Genomic DNA, 17,884 nt, shown 5'->3' with positions numbered 1-17,884 from the left:
TGTTCCTGCCTCAAGGCTACCCGGAGAGCGTCAGTGCAGACTACATGCAATATCAGTTCTGGGATACAGTGCAGGTATGGTAAACGCCAGTCTACCGCACACACCTTTCAATCATACAAGTGATAGACTTCACGACACTGTCGCAAACTGCCCATTAACGTCACTGATTGAACGACCCTTCCAATAAAAGGCGTTTGCCAGCTCCCTGTCTGGGACCCTGGCAACTCAAGCCTCGCTAAGAGGAGTGGGTGTGGGGAACCAAGAGGCCACCGTCGCCGCCGCCACGATCACCTGGTTACTAAGAGGTGATAACCCATAACACCATCACACTTATATTGGGTTTAAAGACTGATTGTCTTATTAATTCAGTTGTTTTCTGTGGTAGATGGAACTGGGATGCTGGGAAGAATCCTGTTTGCCTGGCGGAAAGGGTATTTATGAAGGCTATTTGTCATAATTTGACATGTTGTTGATAATAGGGAGATGACTTGTTATGACTTGGGTCATCCATCCTTTTGTTAATTTCCTTAGGACTAAGCTTGACTCTGAGGCCAAAATGTGGAGGTAAGTTAAAAAGCTTAAAGTACTACTACTAATAATAATAATGATACTGTTATAGCATTTTTTAAACAGTTGTCATGTCTTCATTAAAATAGCCTACTCTTGAGCCCAACGCAACCATTTCAGTTCTTTATCATGGTACTTCGCCAGGCTCTTCGCAGATGTGCTCAACGACTTTGCAATGTTCATGGAAATCGTTGCTCCACACTTTCCGGCCTCCTTCACATTGATTGTGTGCACTGCGGGAATATTCAAGGTAAGGTGTGTGTGTGTGTGTGTGTGTGTGTGTGTGTGTGTGTGTGTGTGTGTGTGTGTGTGTGTGTGTGTGTGTGTGTGTGTGTGTGTGTGTGTGTGTGTGTGTGTGTGTGTGTGTGTGTAAAAGACCGTAAAGCAATTGTTCAAATGTTACAAAATATAAATATTTACATAGATTCAGTGTTGTAGCTAACTCTATGTGCATCGAATGTTTGTGGACTGCTGTATCTGAATGTCTCATGGTTTGGTGTCTGTCTCAGTCGATCGTGGGCGTGGCCGGGGGGGCAACCAGAGCTGCTCTGACTGTTCATCAGGCCCGCAGAGACAACATGGCCGACATCTCTGCTAAAGACGGCAGCCAGGTGCCTGTGTTCAAATCCACATCATAGAACCTCCATTTTTACTGTGGAGTAACAAAGTAAAGTTTGTAGTGGCTTGCACACATAATAGAAACCATGAAATAGATAGATATAGTTGTTGGTAAATATATCTATATATGTGTAATGTTAATGCTTTTTGTTCGTACAACTATGGAACAATAATGAAGTATAGTAGGAGCATATTACTGAAGAAAAAAGATCACGAGCCAAGTCTGTGAAGTCTGTTAACATTTCTGTTTCCCTGACAGGAGACATTGGTCAATCTGGCCGGACTCCTGATCAGTTTGGTATTAATTCCCCTGGTCACCGACAATCCTGCGTAGGTATCGCACCACATCTATAGAACAACGTTAGGGAAGCTTTTTCCCCATACTCACCCCTACGTCGCAAAAGTTTACAACAGGCAAAATGTCAATCAAATGTAATTCATGGATCAAGCATCAAAATCGAATGCATCTTTCGTCTTTCATCTCTTCCATGTCTCCGCTCATTGCAGCCTGACCCTCAGCCTCTTCTTCCTCTTCACCGCGCTCCACCTCTTCGCCAACTACAAGGCCGTGCGCTCCGTTGTCATGGAGACCTTCAACGAGGCGCGGCTGTCCATCGTGCTGCAGCAGTACCTGAGGGACGGGCGGGTCCTCAGCCCGGCGGACGCCAACCGCCAGGAGCCCGTGTTCCTGGGTGAGAGGGACACACTTTAATTTTTTATTTATTATTTATTTTATTTTACACCTTTTTTATTTGCACAGCCCTTAATCACAGGTACAGTCTCAAAGGGCTTAACAGGCCGTAAGTTTGTGACCCCCCCCCCCAGAGAGCAAGAAAAAACTCCCTTAATTAGCAAGGAAGATGTCTGGAAAAGGAATGCAGAGTTGGGGTTCCCTCCTTCAGAGTGGTGGATCCCTCCTTCAGAGTGGGGGACCCCTCCTTCAGAGTGGGGGATCCCTCCTTCAGAGTGGGGGATCCCTCCTTCAGAGTGGGGGATCCCTCCTTCAGAGTGGGGGATCCCTCCTTTCAGGGAGGATGAGGAGTGCAATGGGTGCCAAAATTGACATACATACATAGATACAGGCAAACAAACAAAAAAATTGGTTGTGGGGTGCTAGCCGGTTAACCATAAGGAGAGTCCAGGCATTCGGTTGCGGTCCATACGACACATCATCCACGCATTCTTCAGTTGGTTAGGAACGGGATGGACCTGAGTTCCTTCTTTAAACGTGGATCTGGTTTTTCAGACTTCAGGAGAACGGCGTCCATCAAGTATGGGGTCAGGCTGAGAGATGTCGCCCAAAGGTATCGTAACGTACTCCGCTTCACTCCGAAATCCTGACGCTGTGCAGACATTGAAGAACCTTTCAGACTTTATGACTGTTCCCCTCTAGCCAGGAGGAGCTCCAGCTGGCCCTGAAGAACAACAGCAAGCCGTACCTCCTGGGGTTGAAAAACGGTATGTTTGGATGTACAATTGTTAGTGCTTGGCACTTGTTGCTTTGAACCTCCTTAATGTACCAGCACCGATAAATTGTTGTTGCTCCTTCTTATGAAAATAATACTATACTTCTATACTACTACTATACTACTTATACTATACTACTATTATTCTAGGTCGCTATGGATAAAAGCGTCTACTAAATGCCCTAAATGTAAATGTTTGTGGAACTGACTTCTCCGTCCTGGCCCACAGGTATTGCACCATTAACAGGTCTGTGTTTTATGATGACCGTGTGTTGGTTCCTTGCAGGCTGCGTTTCTGTGTGTTTGGCTCCACAAGTGTCGGTGTGTGACCAGCTCCGCGCGGCGAGCCAGGCCATTTCTCTCCGGAGCCTGCTGCAGCTCTCCCCCGCGGAGGAGAGCGACGCTCCCAAGAAGCTTCTGACGTTAAAAAGCCCATGTGAGTCTGATGCTGCTTCCCAAGGGTTCATGCAGACGCTAGGCGGCTGTCCCTCTATAATGACGAGAGCGGGACTGTGATAGTGGACAGAAAACGAATGGCGACGGTGACGGTGAAAGGCATTGCCTTCCAAAGTTAAAATATTAACTTTTTTGCCGTCCTCCGCAAACGGAATTCAAAACCGGATGTGACGTAGGAAAAAATATGTTAATAATTTTGGATTGTACGACTGTCTAGTAACGTGCATTGCTAGAATAATTACTTAAATTATTACACTAATATTCATATTTCATTCCAATCGTTGTGAAAAATATACGTCACCATAGCAACGTATCTCCACACGTGTTCCGCTCTGCCGTCCTGGAATTCCGTCTAACTTTGTTTGTTTTTCCCGTGCGGTCTGCCGTCCGTCTGATCCCATGAACAAACACACAGCGCCACTCACACTACAGCCCTGATTGTAGTGTGTATTGCGTAGCTGTATTGCATAGTTAGATTATAAGCGTCTTAGAGTACCATATTAAGCGCTATATAAATTTCATTTATTATTATTATTATTATTATAAATCTGTCCGTCAAGCTATATGAACAGTAGTGCTACAAAGGCGTTGCCCAACGGGACACTAACGACTTTATTATCTTTAAAAGGTCCTTGGGAAATGGTTTGCAACAGCCACTCGCTAATGGACCGGATGTTTGAGGCGTTTCTTAAGGGTGAGTCATGCTGCAATGATGATGTCTACAGGGATTTTTTGGTATATTTGTCTGATTGCTAGGATTGATGTTGATTGCTGAATCTTTCTGCTGTAAACCTATAGGTGTTGAGTCGGCTGGATGGCAAACACATCGTACTCTGCTGGACTGGGATGAGTGGAGGGTGCAATGGAAATCGAAGACCAACTAAGTACATAAATGGTCGAAGACCATTTATGTACTTTTACGTTTTCAACGTTCATTCTCAGTTTCAAAAATATATTTTCTGTAACTTTTAATTTTGTACAAATAAAATGTAAATCATATTTAATGATGGTCTGTGTTTTCCCATGTATGTATTTTAAGAACCTTATAATTTGTAAGAAGAATAGTGGCTATAAAATGGCCAATGTTGGGTCATGTTCTCCTAAAATAACTTCATATTTACTTTATCATCTCCGATACAACTAGTAGGTACAGCATTAGACCCACTTATTTTTGGCTAGCATTAGACCCACTTATTTTTGGCTGCATACATGAATAGACCACGTAAACTCTTCATTAAGAGATATATTGCGACATTCAAACATCTGCAATCGCTTGTTAAAAACTGATTTCACTGAAGTATTGGAACATAAGTATTGCTGTTCGATCAGCCTGACACTAGGGAGCGCTGTAGCCCATGGTTTAGATTTCATGAACGAGAAGGACGAAGAAAAGGAACACTAACATCCGTTCGTTGGGTAAGTTATGGATGGAAACCTCACTGGAGCCACCAGGTTGTTTTGTTTTTTAGGAGGATGTCTGGCTGCTGGGTGGCTGTGACGGATCCACAGCTGCTGCAGACCAACAGCATAGATTCCTTTCCCCGGTTCTTCCATGGGGGGTACTGCCGTCCACAGGTAACACGCTGCCGGGCACAGGTAGCACACAGGTGGGGCAGCTATGAGAAACTATTTGTAACTGTCTTTATTCACATGATTTTGTTTTTGCATTTCACAGGGCATTCACTGGGCCCCGGATGACCCATCCCATGTAAGTATTGGACTTTATACGACAATAGTAAATCTTAAATCCTGTCATGTTTGGTTCTTTGTGTTGATGACAAATTACATGTTTTATAGATGGACTGTAAAGATGCTGAACACTTAATAAAGGTACAAACACATTTTGGATTCCGTCCAAAAATGAAAAGAAGAAATTTGTGATTTTACTTTTGAGTGCTAAAACTTTCCTCTAATGCCATTTTTCCTAATTTTAAACTCAAGGTAGAAGCCCCATGGGAGTGGCTGTGTCTGGAGGTCCTGGGCCCCATGCCCGCCACCCGTAACGGGCACCGCTACATCGTGACGCTGACCGACCTCCACTCAAAGTGGGTGGAGGCCCTCCCCATGCGGGCCTGCGTCTCCGCCCAAGTCGTCCGGCACATAGTGGACATCGTCCGGCACTTCGGCTACCCGCTCGGGGTGCTTACCCGACTTCCCCGGGCCTTAGTGCAGCAGGTCAGCCACCGGCCAATGGAAACGACCATCGACAGAGTCTCATATACGTCATGATTTAATAATGTGTGTACCGGGTGTTTCTCTTTTATTTGTAGATCAACATGGCGTTGAGAGAGCCACTCTCGATGTCGTCCTCGCTGTTGATATTCCACCAGAAGACCGGCATCATGGATCTCGCCACACAGAGAGCAGTGGGCAGGTGGGCTGACTATTAAGATGAAGCTTGGTTTTATTACCTAAACGGAACAAGGCTAAATGTAATATGTTTCAAGGTGGGGGGGGGGTAGGGGGGGGTAGGGGGGTAGCTCAGGAGGCAGAGCAGGTCGTCTGGCAGCTGGAAGGTGGCTGGTTTGATCCCCAGTTCCTCCTGGTTAAGTGTTGAGGTGTCCCTGAGCATGACACCTCACCCTGATTGCTCCATCCCCGGCTCCCTCAATCCCCGGCCCAAGCCGGGGATCGAGGGAGCCAGGGATGAAGCAATGTCGAACTATTAACCTTCCGGTTACAAGGCAACCCGCTCTACCTCCTGAACTGAGCAATTCCTCAATCATCATCGGTCAGGGGCCACCTCTCTGATGGTGCACTCTGCTCCTGTGCCCTGACAGGATGGTGGGCGAGCTGGTGCAGGACCATGCAGCAGACTGGGACGTGTTCCTCCCAGCACAGGTCTTTGGGCTGTGTCTCCAAGGGCACTCCACGACCAGGAAAAGCCCCTTCTCAGTGCTCTTCGCTAAGGAGGTGGAGCCAGTCAGGACGCCCAGACCGCTCAATGTAAGGGTCTTTGTGTTTTTTCAGGTTTTCATGAAGACTGGGTACTGTTTCGACTTTGGAAAGTGGTTAAAATGACCCACACATGAGGAACAGACCTAGCCACCAGCCGAAGCAAGCTTTTCAGCAATGGATCCATTTAAAACAATTCATATTATAATGATTAGTTGGTTTGCTAAATGAGGATGATTTTGGTCTGTTTTATTTCAAATGTTGATAATTGAAAAACGATGTGTTCATTTTTTTCTGTACTTTCTCCTCCAGTGCACTTCCAAGATCCAGAAGAGTGTGTTTGTGGTTAATTAGTGGTCAAAGATGTATTCGTTAAACCTTGTCCCAGTTGATCTGGGCACCGGAGTTGTTCCGTTAATTTAACTTTGTGTGTGTGTGTGTGTGTGTGTGTGTGTGTGTGTGTGTGTGTGTGTGTGTGTGTGTGTGTGTGTGTGTGTTGAACTTTGAAAGTGTGCTGGTGACATTTGAAAATAAATAACGTTTTACCGATTTAATGTGTGTTCTTTCTAAGCACCACAGACCCATGCAATAACGCTGCAATACGTCGTACCATGTCTGTACCATTAGAATAATACAATGTACCTTGCACATTACAGTAATACATATTTCAGTCATGACGTCCAATATTGGTTGTACCCAACCTACAACAGGACAGATTTAAACCAATACAGTATGTACAACAAACCCATAGCCGTTTTCCCAATTATTTCTATCATACAAACGCATCTAGAACTACTTTCTGAGCGCGTCGGTAACAACTACAAGGAGAAGTAGAAGTGACAACCATAACTAGGTCCACCCTGCATAGAGAAGTAGAAGTGAACACCATAACTAGGTCGACCCCTGCCCACACTTTCCTGGCCACGGCAGCTGCGTGCGGCGGCCAGCTGTTGTTGTCCTGTCGCGCAGCGTGCTGGGAGAGCAGCGGAGGCGGAGCTGGCGTGCAACCGACCCAGAGAAATGGTGAGTGGGCGAAAACATATAAGCTCGTCGTTTTCGGGGGCTAATATCCCCCGTGTCTGATGACACTCGGAGCGCTTTGTGTTTTTCGAATCGCTAACATGTCCTCTCGGTGTCCGCGGTGAGGGAACCGAGTCCGGCCGAACCCGAAACGAGCCACCGCTGACTGTGGAGGTCTTTGTTTAGCGAGCTAATGCTAGCCGTCTGGGTCTCTTCCCCGCTAGCCGAGCGACAGGGCTGTAAATAGCCGGCTTTATTGTTGATTACACCGGCCTCAGCGGCCATGGTGGGGCTCCAGGTAAACGTGTATGTCTATAAAAAGTGGTCATTATCCGAACAATGGCAACTCTTGGAGTGGATCGGGGTTGAGGAGGATTGGGGAAGTTGGCTCTGGGTGACATAGCCGCTAGCATTCGGCTAACCTAGCCTCTCCTTAGTCGTCTGTGTTTCAGCTGCGGATCAGTTCCTGTTTCAGATGTGAATCTTACACAAAACAACACAATCAGCCACGACACAACCACTGTGCTGGTTGTTAACTGCGTGTGTCTCTGAACAGGCCGACAACACTTGTGTAGCAGCTAGCTGTCGGTTAGCGGCTAGTTAGCCCCCCCCCTGACGTGAGCGGGTCATCACCAAGCATGAGATCATCTGACACGGGAATAGACCGGCTGCAGGTCCGGGAAATTACGCCACTGCAGTGGTTATTATAAAGTTTAAAGTGATTTATAAGCGGTACCTGACACTGCTCGGTTGGCTCATGCAAAGCTGTTAAAGGGAATGAATGCCCTTGTTGTGAAGGGGAATTAAAAGTAAAATACTCAAAAGTGAAAAGCGAAGTGAAAGAAGTATTTCACCAGTACCCTATCCCGGTCTGGCCCCCTGCGTTAATCTAATGCTGTTATCTGATGTGTGTGTGTGTGTGTGTGTGTGTGTGTGTGTGTATTCCTGTCACATGAACGCTGTCGGTCTATTGCTGTCATAACGTCTCATTACTACCCATCGTCTCCCAACAGGATGTTTTTCTAATGATCCGACGTCATAAGACGACCATCTTCACTGATGCGAAGGAGTCCACGACAGTATACGAGCTGAAGCGCATCGTGGAAGGTATTCTTAAGAGGTCGCCAGAGGAACAGAGGCTTTATAAGGTGAGGACCGGTATGCCTGAGGTACTGGTGTAACACAAGATCCTGTCATGAATGGTTGAAAGTTGTTGCTTTTGAATATGATGAAAGGAAAAAGGGATCATCGACAGCCAGCTGCTGTAAACATCTATCTTCTGATGTTTCATGTTTTCTGATGCATAGGTTACTTGTTAAACTGACACCAAGGGTAGATGATGCACAAAGAAACTTCGTGCTGATACTGGTATCAAATATCGACCTCGCCTTTGGCAACACACCAGTTTGTTAATATATTAGGGCCTTAACTCTGGTCCAAAACTTGGGCCCATGGCACCTCCCAGATCGGGTTCAGATTACAACGTCAATGAAATCAGCTGATTAAACACTCTATTGTATTTACAGTAGGGTGGTTTCCTGTATATATATATATATATATATATATATATATATATATATATATATATATATATATATATATATATATATCATTATAGTTATTGCCCTCAAACATGCTTAAGTGTGGATTACACATGATGAATGTCAGCCCTGAATGCTTCTTGTTGTTGTTCCTGCCCATATATGAATCGGTACGATCAGGATCACCGTGAATGTATTTGACTGCTAACTTTTGAGCACTCTCTTCGTTGAGTGTGGCACCGACCTGAGCCGTCTACTGTCTAACAAAGCAGCGTTCTCTCCCCTTGTGTGCGTCAGGATGACCTGTTGCTGGACGACAGTAAAACGCTGGGAGACTGTGGCTTCACAAACCAGACCGCCCGGCCCCAGGGTCCAGCCACTGTGGGATTAGCATTTCGTCTTGGAGGCAAGTTGATGACCATCGTTTGTTTCCCCGGTGATTTCGTGAGCTGAAGGAACGACGATAGGGCTTTAGACGGGCGAACTGAGTCCAGTGTAGGGAGCACATGAACGGTTTGATTATCAGACATAAGGTGACAATCAACCACACAAACCTGCTACTGATGTGCACGTTTCGTTTGCTAATGTCTAGGGCTGTGCGAGTTGATCAATTTTAATTTTTACTTTAATCATGGTCCCCATTTCTACCAAAAAAATATGCCTCTCAAACGAATGCCTTGTTGTACACTACAGTAAACCACTAGCCGTGCTTCCTACACTCCACATGAAGTTGTAAGAACACATGTCGCTCGCTGTGGAGTCATTATACTCTTGTCACCCCCGCAGAAGGCTGGAGACACGACTACACTGGTCTTTTACCACTTCCCAACGTGTAATCAGACGTTTGTGAGCAAACCATACTCACGCATGGGTCCTCATGAAAACACGTTTATACTTTGTGGATACGTTGCAGAACAAACCTTTAAATGCACTGCTCGCGGAACATTGTCAGTTTTAACCACTGAATCCGTGGTTGTTTACGTCCGTGGTTTCAGTGCATAACTCCAAACATGGCAGCCCTCTGGGTGCATCGGTTCAAACAGACGACAAGACACGACATGTGGATTTGAATGTTTGTTTTGCAGTTTATTCGCAAGGTAACAGCGTGTTTTTCAACGGGACAGGTTTGCGAGTATAGTGAGCAGCAATAACTGATTTAGACTTTGGAAAGTGATTAAAGTCCAGTGTAGTTTGGTCCCTCGCCACCCGTGGTGTTAAAAGTGAATAGTATTCATACAGAGTCCAGCAGTCACGTGTGTGTGTGTGTGTGAACTAAATTAAAACAAATAAACTTGAAATTATATAGAACTGACCACCATTGCAGCGTCTAAACATTATCGTATTTTATTCCCAGGTTTCAAATTTAATTTTCTAATATCTTTGTAGATATTTATGAGATCTGAATTTGGTATTGATTGGTCCAATGCTTATCCCTAATTCATGATTTGCTAACTGAATTGGATTTGGATTGGACCACGGGTCCGTTGCTTGGCGAGACCCTTTAGAAACACAGTGATGTGCCGTAGCAGTCCCCCTTTAAACAGCCCATATCGTTTCACCACGTTACTCCTGTGAGATCCGACGTCGTGCATCACAATGAGATGGGCTGGATGATCTTGAGTGATGTGTGACGTACATTCAACCCATGTCATTAGTGTGGGAATAAAAACATGCCTAGTGCATCTTCGCTTTAATATGCATTGAGTTATATAGTTCAATATTCCATAATGTATATTCTGCGTTGTTCACTGTGTTTAGCTCTACTGTGTTGTGTCCGTCTGTTCACCCCTCTGTTCACTCTGTTCAGCGCTCTGTTCACTCTGTGTTCAGCGCTCTGTTCACTCTGTGTTCAGCGCTCTGTTCACTCTGTGTTCAGCGCTCTGTTCCCTCTGTGTACCCCTCTGTTCACTGTATTCACCCCTCTGTTCACTCTGTGTACCCCTCTGTTCACTGTATTCACCCCTCTCTCCCCTCTCGGCCTCCTCAGATGACTCGTTCGAGCAGCTGCGGATCGAGGCGTTCTCCAGCCCTCCGGAGCTCCCCGACGTCATGAAGCCCCAGGACTCCGGCAGCACGGCCAATGAGCAGGCGGTGCAGTGAGGGGCCTGGCCCGGGGGGCGGGGCCTCCATGGGGGGCACATGAGGAAATGGTGGGGGGGGGGGGGGTGTGGGTGTGTGTGTGTGTGTGTGTGTGTGTGTGCACATAAGGGGGAGCTTGTGGTGAGCGGTTTGGTCACTTTGACCGGCTCATGGATCTTCAGCAGTGGGAGGGGGGGGGGGTCACAAATTCAGAATGTGGATTAATAAATTGGGAGCGTGGGGGGGAGAGGGGGGGTGTGGATGGAGGGCAGGTGGGCAGGTGTGGTCGGAAGTCTCTTCATTAATCCAAAAATAGATGAACGCATGCTAAACACAAGCTGGCAGAATCGTCTCGACACTGTCAGACATCCATGGGGTGGTGGTGGGTTCGGGGCCGGGGATAAGACGTGTACCTCTTATTTAATTATTTCTAGTGTTTATTTAGAGTAGGGCTGTTGTGGTCTTACTTGTGTTTGATTGTTTTTCGGGGGGAGTACATAAGGGGGAATGAGTGGGATGTGTGTTTTTTTTTTTTTCAGTTTGGTTTTCATGTCGTTCTTTCTTTGTGTTTCTTTAATAAAATATTATGAAGAGTTAACATTTCTGAAATACCGTTTGTACTGGTTGTATGTGTTGAACCTGTAGCTAGAGTTTGTGGATTTCTGTGTTTACTAGTCTCACCCAAAATAGGTCATGTGCATGGATTCAATCTGAAATAAAGTGGACACAGACGCTGGCTCTGAGCTCATGTCGACGGGAATGTGTATAACAGCTCCGAGCACAGACCCGAGTTTAACCTGGCACTGTTTTTGATTGCATCAATGGTTTTCGTTTGCCTTGGTTTCCTCCCTTAGATTATGGCTATTACAACGTCTGACCCAAGTCCCTCATTTGGCCCTTTGCTTCCCCATGCTATGTCACGTCAGATCCATTCAGCTTCTGCATGGACAGCAGACACACACATGGCTTCATGCACACACACGCATGTCTTACAAGCACAGGTGAAGTCGGTGCTACTGTGTACATTGCTTACCAGTGTATTGGAACACCTTACAAAGTCTCATGCATTTGATGGGGGGCTTTCCAGACGTCTGCAAAGGCCACCCTTTCGTTTATAATTTTCTCGTTTTTGTGTTCTATGGTTGTTACAAAAAGCTGTGCCAGACAAAACGAAACGCATCGACACCCCAAAGATATACTCTTTTTGTATTATACCCATGTCATTTTTCTCTTTTAAACAAGCCAGAAGGAGAATATGAAACAATTTTTTAAGTAAACCAACACATTTAATTGGGGCCTAGATGTGGAAAATCATGGCAGTATAAGCGAAAGACTTAATTTAAGGAGCATTAAAAAAACACATGATCAAAGCTGCACTTGTAACGATTTCAGTTAACATTAAAACAGCTTGTTTTTCATTCACTGTCATGTTGTCTTTTTACCTTTTGCAATCGTTGACCAATTTTAAATTATTGATATGAAATAACAACCTCAGTGAAGAACTTAATTGGATGTATTCTATACCGATTAGTTCACTATAGTCTGACTATAATGGTTACATATTCAAGATATATCTAGAGATTACACACTAGTTCATCCATCCAAAAGAAAACCTTGTCCAAACAATCAGGCCCATGCACATGCACCGAATCCCAAATCAGTGCATGTGCACGACTGGTCCAGATCAGGAATCCCCGTTCTATCACCTCCAGCTCTATGTCTGAGCAGTAGGTCCACGTTAGAGCAACCCGGAAGTAAACATCCCAATGTACTTCAACTTTGGTTCTCGGTTGTTATGAATCCGGTGTCTTTGTACCGATTGAATGAACGGAGTGGGATCGATAACCTGCTCTTTCTGGCATGTTTCCCAACCCGATAACCTAATGTGCTGTTCTGCGAATTAGCCTAGTGAGCTAGTGGACGGACAAACGCTGCGGGGTGCTTCTGGAGATTGGAGATAGAACTGGAGATATTGTGAATGGTGTGACCGTGGTCAGATGGACTTGAGGGACTTTGTGCAGTCAGCAGGCAGGGCAGTGCTGGAGATGGTGGAACGGGAATGGGAGCCTCTATCCCAGACCGAGCTGGAACAACGCCTGGACCAGGCGGTCGAGGACATTCTGGAGGCTGACCTCGTCGCCAAGGTCCAAGCTCAGCCACCCGCGGTGTATGTGCACCTGGTGCAGGCTGCAGACCCACTGGTGCTACCAGCAGAACCAGTTAAATCCGCTCCATCCGAAGAAGAGGAACATCTGTCTCTAGAGACAGAAGAAGACCCCGTCGATAGTTACGCCGTTAAGGTAAAGACCCCGGTCTGAGCATCTCATTGGCCAATGCCATCACTGCGGTTAACCCCTGTGAACATCATTTATTGTGTTTCCTCTCTCTTTTTGTCTCTTTATCTCTATCTACAGCACATTACAGAACTCCTTCAGAACTCAATGTCCCACTTCAGCAGGTCGAGGCTGGCGGGACGCGCCCGCATCTCGCTGTCCCACACAGTGCTGCTGTCCCTCACCCTCCTTTCCAAGCGCGTCAGCTACCGCTCGGTCTCCGGTCGCTTCCGCCTGGAGAAGGGAAACATCCACAGGATCTACTTCTCCTTCTGTGAGCGCGTCAACCTGCTGCAGGACGAACTGATCCGATGGCCAAGCGGTTCGTTGTTTACGTCGTTGTTTCTGGATTCTGTTACCATTCCTTCTTCGTATAGTTCGAAATCATTGGGAATAAAATGTTTTCTTTCAGTGATTGTCTTGCGATGGAAAACGCTCCCAAGGACTCCAACCAGACAACATTAACAATTTCTCGTAATCAACATTGATCGAAATGTATTATGGTAAATACTAGAGCTGTCAAGCGATTAAAATATTTAATCGTGATTAATCGCATTAATGTCATAGTTAACTCTAATTAATCGCGATTAATCGCACATTCTTTTTCTATGCTAAATATCCCTTGATCTTTTTGTCCCATAATTCTTCTCATTAGGGGTCCAAGCCAACAGGTTGGATCCCTATTGTTTTTGTAAGGATTTTTCTTTTTTTATACTACCTCCCCCTAGAAGTTGTACCACAGCCCAAACCGTAAATGGTGCCGACACGCCAATTGCATGACTAGATCCAGGTCCGGCACCGCTACTCAGATGACCAAATCCAGACACGTCGGTCACTAGGTGGCGCTATACCAAGGAATACGCGTTTGGGGCTATAACTCCCACACCGAACCTCCCACAGTCAAAAACTTGTACCCACATATTCACTGGAGTCTGCTGCATCTTTTGGCATAGGCCACGCCCATTTGCGTCAATGAATATTTTTCGCAAAATCGCGAAAACCGCAAAACTGTTTTTTCGTTACTCCTCCCACATTTCTCGACCAATCAACACCAAACTTTGCACACGGCATCTTCAGACGCACACGCAAAGAAACCCTCAGACAGTTTTTTGATCCGACTTTCGACGACGAAACGGTAGCGTTTTGAATATTGGTTTATTAGCTAAATTTGACGTGGAAAATCAAAAATCCAAAAAAAACCAAAATTAGACATCGGATCGAGTCCACATTTTACACACATGTCGGGGCTAGCCTTAATGTCGTTCGATAAAAATTCCGGAATTTTTCGCCATTAGGGGGCGCAATAAACGAGGAAATTGTATATCTTCTAATTGGCCCAAGGAATGTTCTTCAAACTATAAGGAAACCATCTGGGGGCAAACCCGAGTCTATATAAAAAATATGGCCAAGAATTATTAATGTGGGCGGGAGTTATTTGGCAAAGGAAAATTGTCTTTGGAAAATCTCGCCACAAGGGGGCGCAAATAAACGACGAAATAATATATCTCCTAACTGGCCAATGGAATGTTCTGAAAACGCGTTTTGGGCTATAACTCCCACACCGAAGCTCCCACAGTCAAAAACGTTATATGCACAGATTCACTGGAGTCAGTGGCATATTTTGGCATAGGCCACGCCAATTGGTTTTGAACACATGCTTCGCGTTGTGCCGGCGAAATGCACATTTCTTGGACCCCTGCATAACTGCTTGCAGTTCTAGTTTTAATTCTCTTATTAACATGGTGAAGTGCATCGGCTTGCCTTGTGCAAATGATTTTTTATTGATAACAACATTGGCATATACACTGATCAAAACAGGACGATACAAAAAAAGAGCCTATAGTGCAATTAAACGACTGCTTTGAACAAATGTCATTTGAACATAGCAGTCAGGCTACTGCTTCTTTGTTTTGAGCCAAAAAAAAAAAAAGTTTTTTTTTTTTTTTTTATAAAATAATTGCGTTAATCGCGCGTTAAAAAAATTAACGCCGTTAAATTTGGTTTGCGTTCGAAATGGTTTGCGTTAACGCCGTTAATAACGCGTTTAACTGACAGCTCTAGTAAATACTAATAACAATATTCTCTCGCTGTCCCCCGTTCTCCACCAGATGAAGAAGCCGGGGACCTGCTCTGTCCTCTCTACTCTCTGCTTGGAAAGACCGGCCCTGAGGAGGTCCCGGGTGCGCCCCAGGTCCTGGGTATCCTGGGCCACACCCGGATCCCCATCCGCCTGCCCATCGGCAAGCAGAGCGTGGACAGCCCCATGCCCGAGGTGAAGCGGATGAAGAAGGAGGCGCACCCGGACTCCTGGTTGAACCTGGAGCTGGTGTGCGACCGCAGAGGCCGCTTCCTGCACTGCCACATCAGCCAAGGGTCGGAGACGGGCCGGGCGGCGGAGCTGAGGGACCGGCTGGGACGCCCGGCCCGCCCGATGCCCCCGGGGTCCTGCCTCGTGGCCCGAGCGGGCTACCCGCTCACGGAGCACATCCTCACCCCCCACGGGGCCCCCGTGGGGCCCAGGGAGGCCCTCTTCAACAAGACACTGGAGGCGTACTTCAGCATCCTGGAGCAGGCGGTGGGCAGCCTGAAGGCCCGGTTCCAGCGGCTGCGGTACCTGGACATGGGGAACTATGAGAGGGCCAGGGCGGTGGTGCTGACCGCCTGTATCCTACACAACGTGTTCCTGGACTTTGGGCCCCTGCTGGAGGGAGAGGCGGACGCAGAAGAGGCCGGGGTGATGGAGGAGGAAGAGGGGGATGTGGACGAGGAAGGGTTAAGGAGACGGGAGGCCATCATGGATCTGTTGTATAAAGGACTTGAATCGACGTGTGCGTGACGTTTTGTTGTGGGTGTGTGTGTGGCTGATGAGGGTGTTTATTTGATATGTAAATATGTTTTTTATGAAACATTCACAACACTTTTGAAGGAATTTCAAAAAAACATGTCTTTATATACAAGGAGTTTACATTACAACTGAAAAATTAAAATAATTTAACAAATAATGACCACAGTCAGAGAATGGCAATTCATGAGTCCCAAAGTACCTTTTTATTCGCATGGATGTTAGCATACTCAATTCGATTTTCAAATCGCAACTTACCTCTACGAGGACAATTCTCCCCATCTTCTAAAGGACAATACTGCAGCACTTTGCATTCATCCAGTGAACCCCTTCATAATATCCACATTTTTACAGTTAAAAATGCTATCACACTTCTGTACAGACCGGCACTAAAGTATCTCCACGTCGATTTCCCCGCTACGTCCGGACCTCCACCCAAACCCCTCCATGTGTGCATGGGGACATTGTCTTCCACGTTGTTGCCTACACATGGGTGGGGGTATCCCCAACCAACAGCTACTCATAGAAAGCTACTCAACTCATAGTTCGTTGAGAAGCTAATCTAGAGAAGGCTGGGCAGGTGACTGTTCCCTCTTTATATACAGTGGTGAATCCACCAGGGATGGAGCTCTCCTGGGACGTCGAGTTTAAGTTATATCTACGGTCCCTCCTTCACAAACGGGTCACCGTTCTTCTGAGCCAGGCTGGAGATGGCCTGGGCCAGGTTGTTGATGGCCTCGATCTTCCTCTCCTCCAGGGCCTTCTGCTGGGCCCACATGTTCATCTTCCTCTCCTGCAGCTCCATGTACAGCTGGAGGACGTCCTGCGGCGGGCGTGACCCGCCCCCGGCCGACGGCGTGGGCAGGATGGGCGTGAACCTCTTGCTGGCGATGGCCTTGCCCAGCTTGGTGCCGCAGAGCCTGGCTCGGCGCTGGGCCTCCACCTCCTCGCGGCTCTTCCCCAGCACCTCGTGCATGGCCTTGAAGAACTCCCAGTGCACGCTGCCCTCGCCCAGCCGGCGGGCGCGCTCGGCGTTCTTGCGGTACGTGGCCAGCATGTTGCGCCATTTGAGGTCGCACTCGTAGGCCTTGGCGCTGACCTCCGAGTCGGCGCTCTCGCTCAGCTTGGCGTTGATCTTCTCCGACACGAGCTCCCACAGCTTCTTCTTCTTGCAGACGGGCTGGTCGAAGAGCTGGTCCATCTCCAGACGGATGTGGACCAGGTGCCACGTGGCCTGCAGGGTCCACACAAACTCTGATCGTGGGGATAATAAAGAAGATTGAATTTGCTTTATGTCAAGGGAAGAAAATTTGAACTTTACTTGAAACTTACCTGAATAGTTGATATTGAAAAGCTATTGCCAGAACATTTACAAAACTAAAGTTCTTAGTAAGTCTGACATATTATTTTGTTTTTGTTTTGTTATTTGACAATTAGTATAACGTCTAAAACAGAAAAAGCAATCATTGGTACAACATGTATGCAAAATACATGTGAACAGTTATTTTCTTGGGAATTATCACATTAGCGGTTAATTTCTCCATTATATGACTATATAATAACACACCAAACATCCCACAGATACAGTGACTGCAATCAGCTCATTAAGGAGTAGATGAAAGCTACAAACCTGCTTTTGTTTTGTCAGTCTCAAGATTCTGACCCATGTTAGATACCTTTCCCTCCACCTCAAGACCATCTGTAACAATGCTGTCGATTATCTCCATGTTATTCAGTACGAGTTCTACCATCAAAGTTGTTTGTTTTGACTCACTAAATCTATCGGAGAGTTTAACAACCTGTGTAGGGCAGCGATAGCTCTGTCGCATTGACCAAAGCGATGAATATAACAACCTATATAATAAGTTATGGTCCATGTAGTTCTTTTAGGGTATCGCTGGCGTTTGATTTAATGAATTCAGCCGTTTAACTAAACTACAAGTCTATGTACGCGTCAAGTTTCTCGCCGTACTATACCGTTATCTTTGAAGGGACATGTAGTTCTTTCAGTCCAGCGATCGCACGGCACTACATGACCCGGGCGTTTCTTTTGGACTACAACAACCA

General features: G+C 46.4%; 4 protein-coding genes across 5 annotated transcripts in view; 3 read left to right on the top strand and 1 right to left on the bottom strand.

The window, feature by feature from the left end:
- Positions 1-4,111, top strand: part of rusf1 (RUS family member 1) — a 4,576-nt gene extending 465 nt beyond the window's left edge. The window contains exons 2-14 of the mRNA XM_030348628.1: positions 1-74; positions 191-305; positions 386-431; positions 532-564; positions 712-817; positions 1,077-1,178; positions 1,445-1,515; positions 1,693-1,877; positions 2,432-2,489; positions 2,579-2,643; positions 2,938-3,087; positions 3,736-3,801; positions 3,906-4,111. The exon at positions 1-74 is cut by the window's left edge and continues 4 nt beyond it. Coding sequence (XP_030204488.1) covers positions 1-74; positions 191-305; positions 386-431; positions 532-564; positions 712-817; positions 1,077-1,178; positions 1,445-1,515; positions 1,693-1,877; positions 2,432-2,489; positions 2,579-2,643; positions 2,938-3,087; positions 3,736-3,801; positions 3,906-3,991 — 1,157 coding nt within the window. The 3' untranslated portion in view covers positions 3,992-4,111. The remainder of the gene's footprint in view (positions 75-190; positions 306-385; positions 432-531; positions 565-711; positions 818-1,076; positions 1,179-1,444; positions 1,516-1,692; positions 1,878-2,431; positions 2,490-2,578; positions 2,644-2,937; positions 3,088-3,735; positions 3,802-3,905) is intronic.
- A 2,708-nt stretch (positions 4,112-6,819) lies between these two features.
- On the top strand, positions 6,820-12,060 carry elob (elongin B). Of its 2 annotated transcripts, none has more exons than XM_030349010.1 (4): positions 6,820-7,025; positions 8,036-8,170; positions 8,861-8,969; positions 10,551-10,852. In XM_030349010.1, the coding sequence occupies exons 1-4, from the start codon at positions 7,023-7,025 to the stop codon at positions 10,661-10,663; spliced, it is 360 nt and encodes a 119-aa protein (XP_030204870.1). In that variant the 5' UTR covers positions 6,820-7,022; the 3' UTR covers positions 10,664-10,852. The 2 variants fall into 2 exon arrangements, with proteins under 2 accessions (XP_030204870.1, XP_030204860.1); XM_030349000.1 differs by lacking the exon at positions 6,820-7,025 and adding an exon at positions 7,291-7,320 and having other exon boundaries at positions 10,551-12,060.
- Positions 12,061-12,171: 111 nt separating this feature from the next.
- Positions 12,172-15,977, top strand: LOC115537058 (uncharacterized). Its single transcript, XM_030348680.1, has 3 exons — positions 12,172-12,942; positions 13,057-13,297; positions 15,084-15,977. The coding sequence occupies exons 1-3, from the start codon at positions 12,640-12,642 to the stop codon at positions 15,809-15,811; spliced, it is 1,272 nt and encodes a 423-aa protein (XP_030204540.1). The 5' UTR covers positions 12,172-12,639; the 3' UTR covers positions 15,812-15,977.
- si:dkey-66i24.7 (uncharacterized) lies at positions 15,902-17,850 on the bottom strand. The gene is made up of 2 exons (XM_030348869.1): positions 17,448-17,850; positions 15,902-17,071 (listed from the first exon to the last, which is right to left on the bottom strand). Exons 1-2 carry the CDS (start codon positions 17,692-17,694, stop codon positions 16,476-16,478), a joined length of 843 nt encoding a protein of 280 aa, XP_030204729.1. The 5' UTR covers positions 17,695-17,850; the 3' UTR covers positions 15,902-16,475.
- Positions 17,851-17,884: the final 34 nt, after the last annotated feature.

The sequence above is a fragment of the Gadus morhua genome, chromosome 2 (genome assembly GCF_902167405.1).
Source record: "Gadus morhua chromosome 2, gadMor3.0, whole genome shotgun sequence".
NCBI lineage: Eukaryota > Metazoa > Chordata > Actinopteri > Gadiformes > Gadidae > Gadus > Gadus morhua.
Note: the sequence above shows the minus strand (reverse complement) of the source record. Positions and strands in the feature narration are given on the sequence as shown.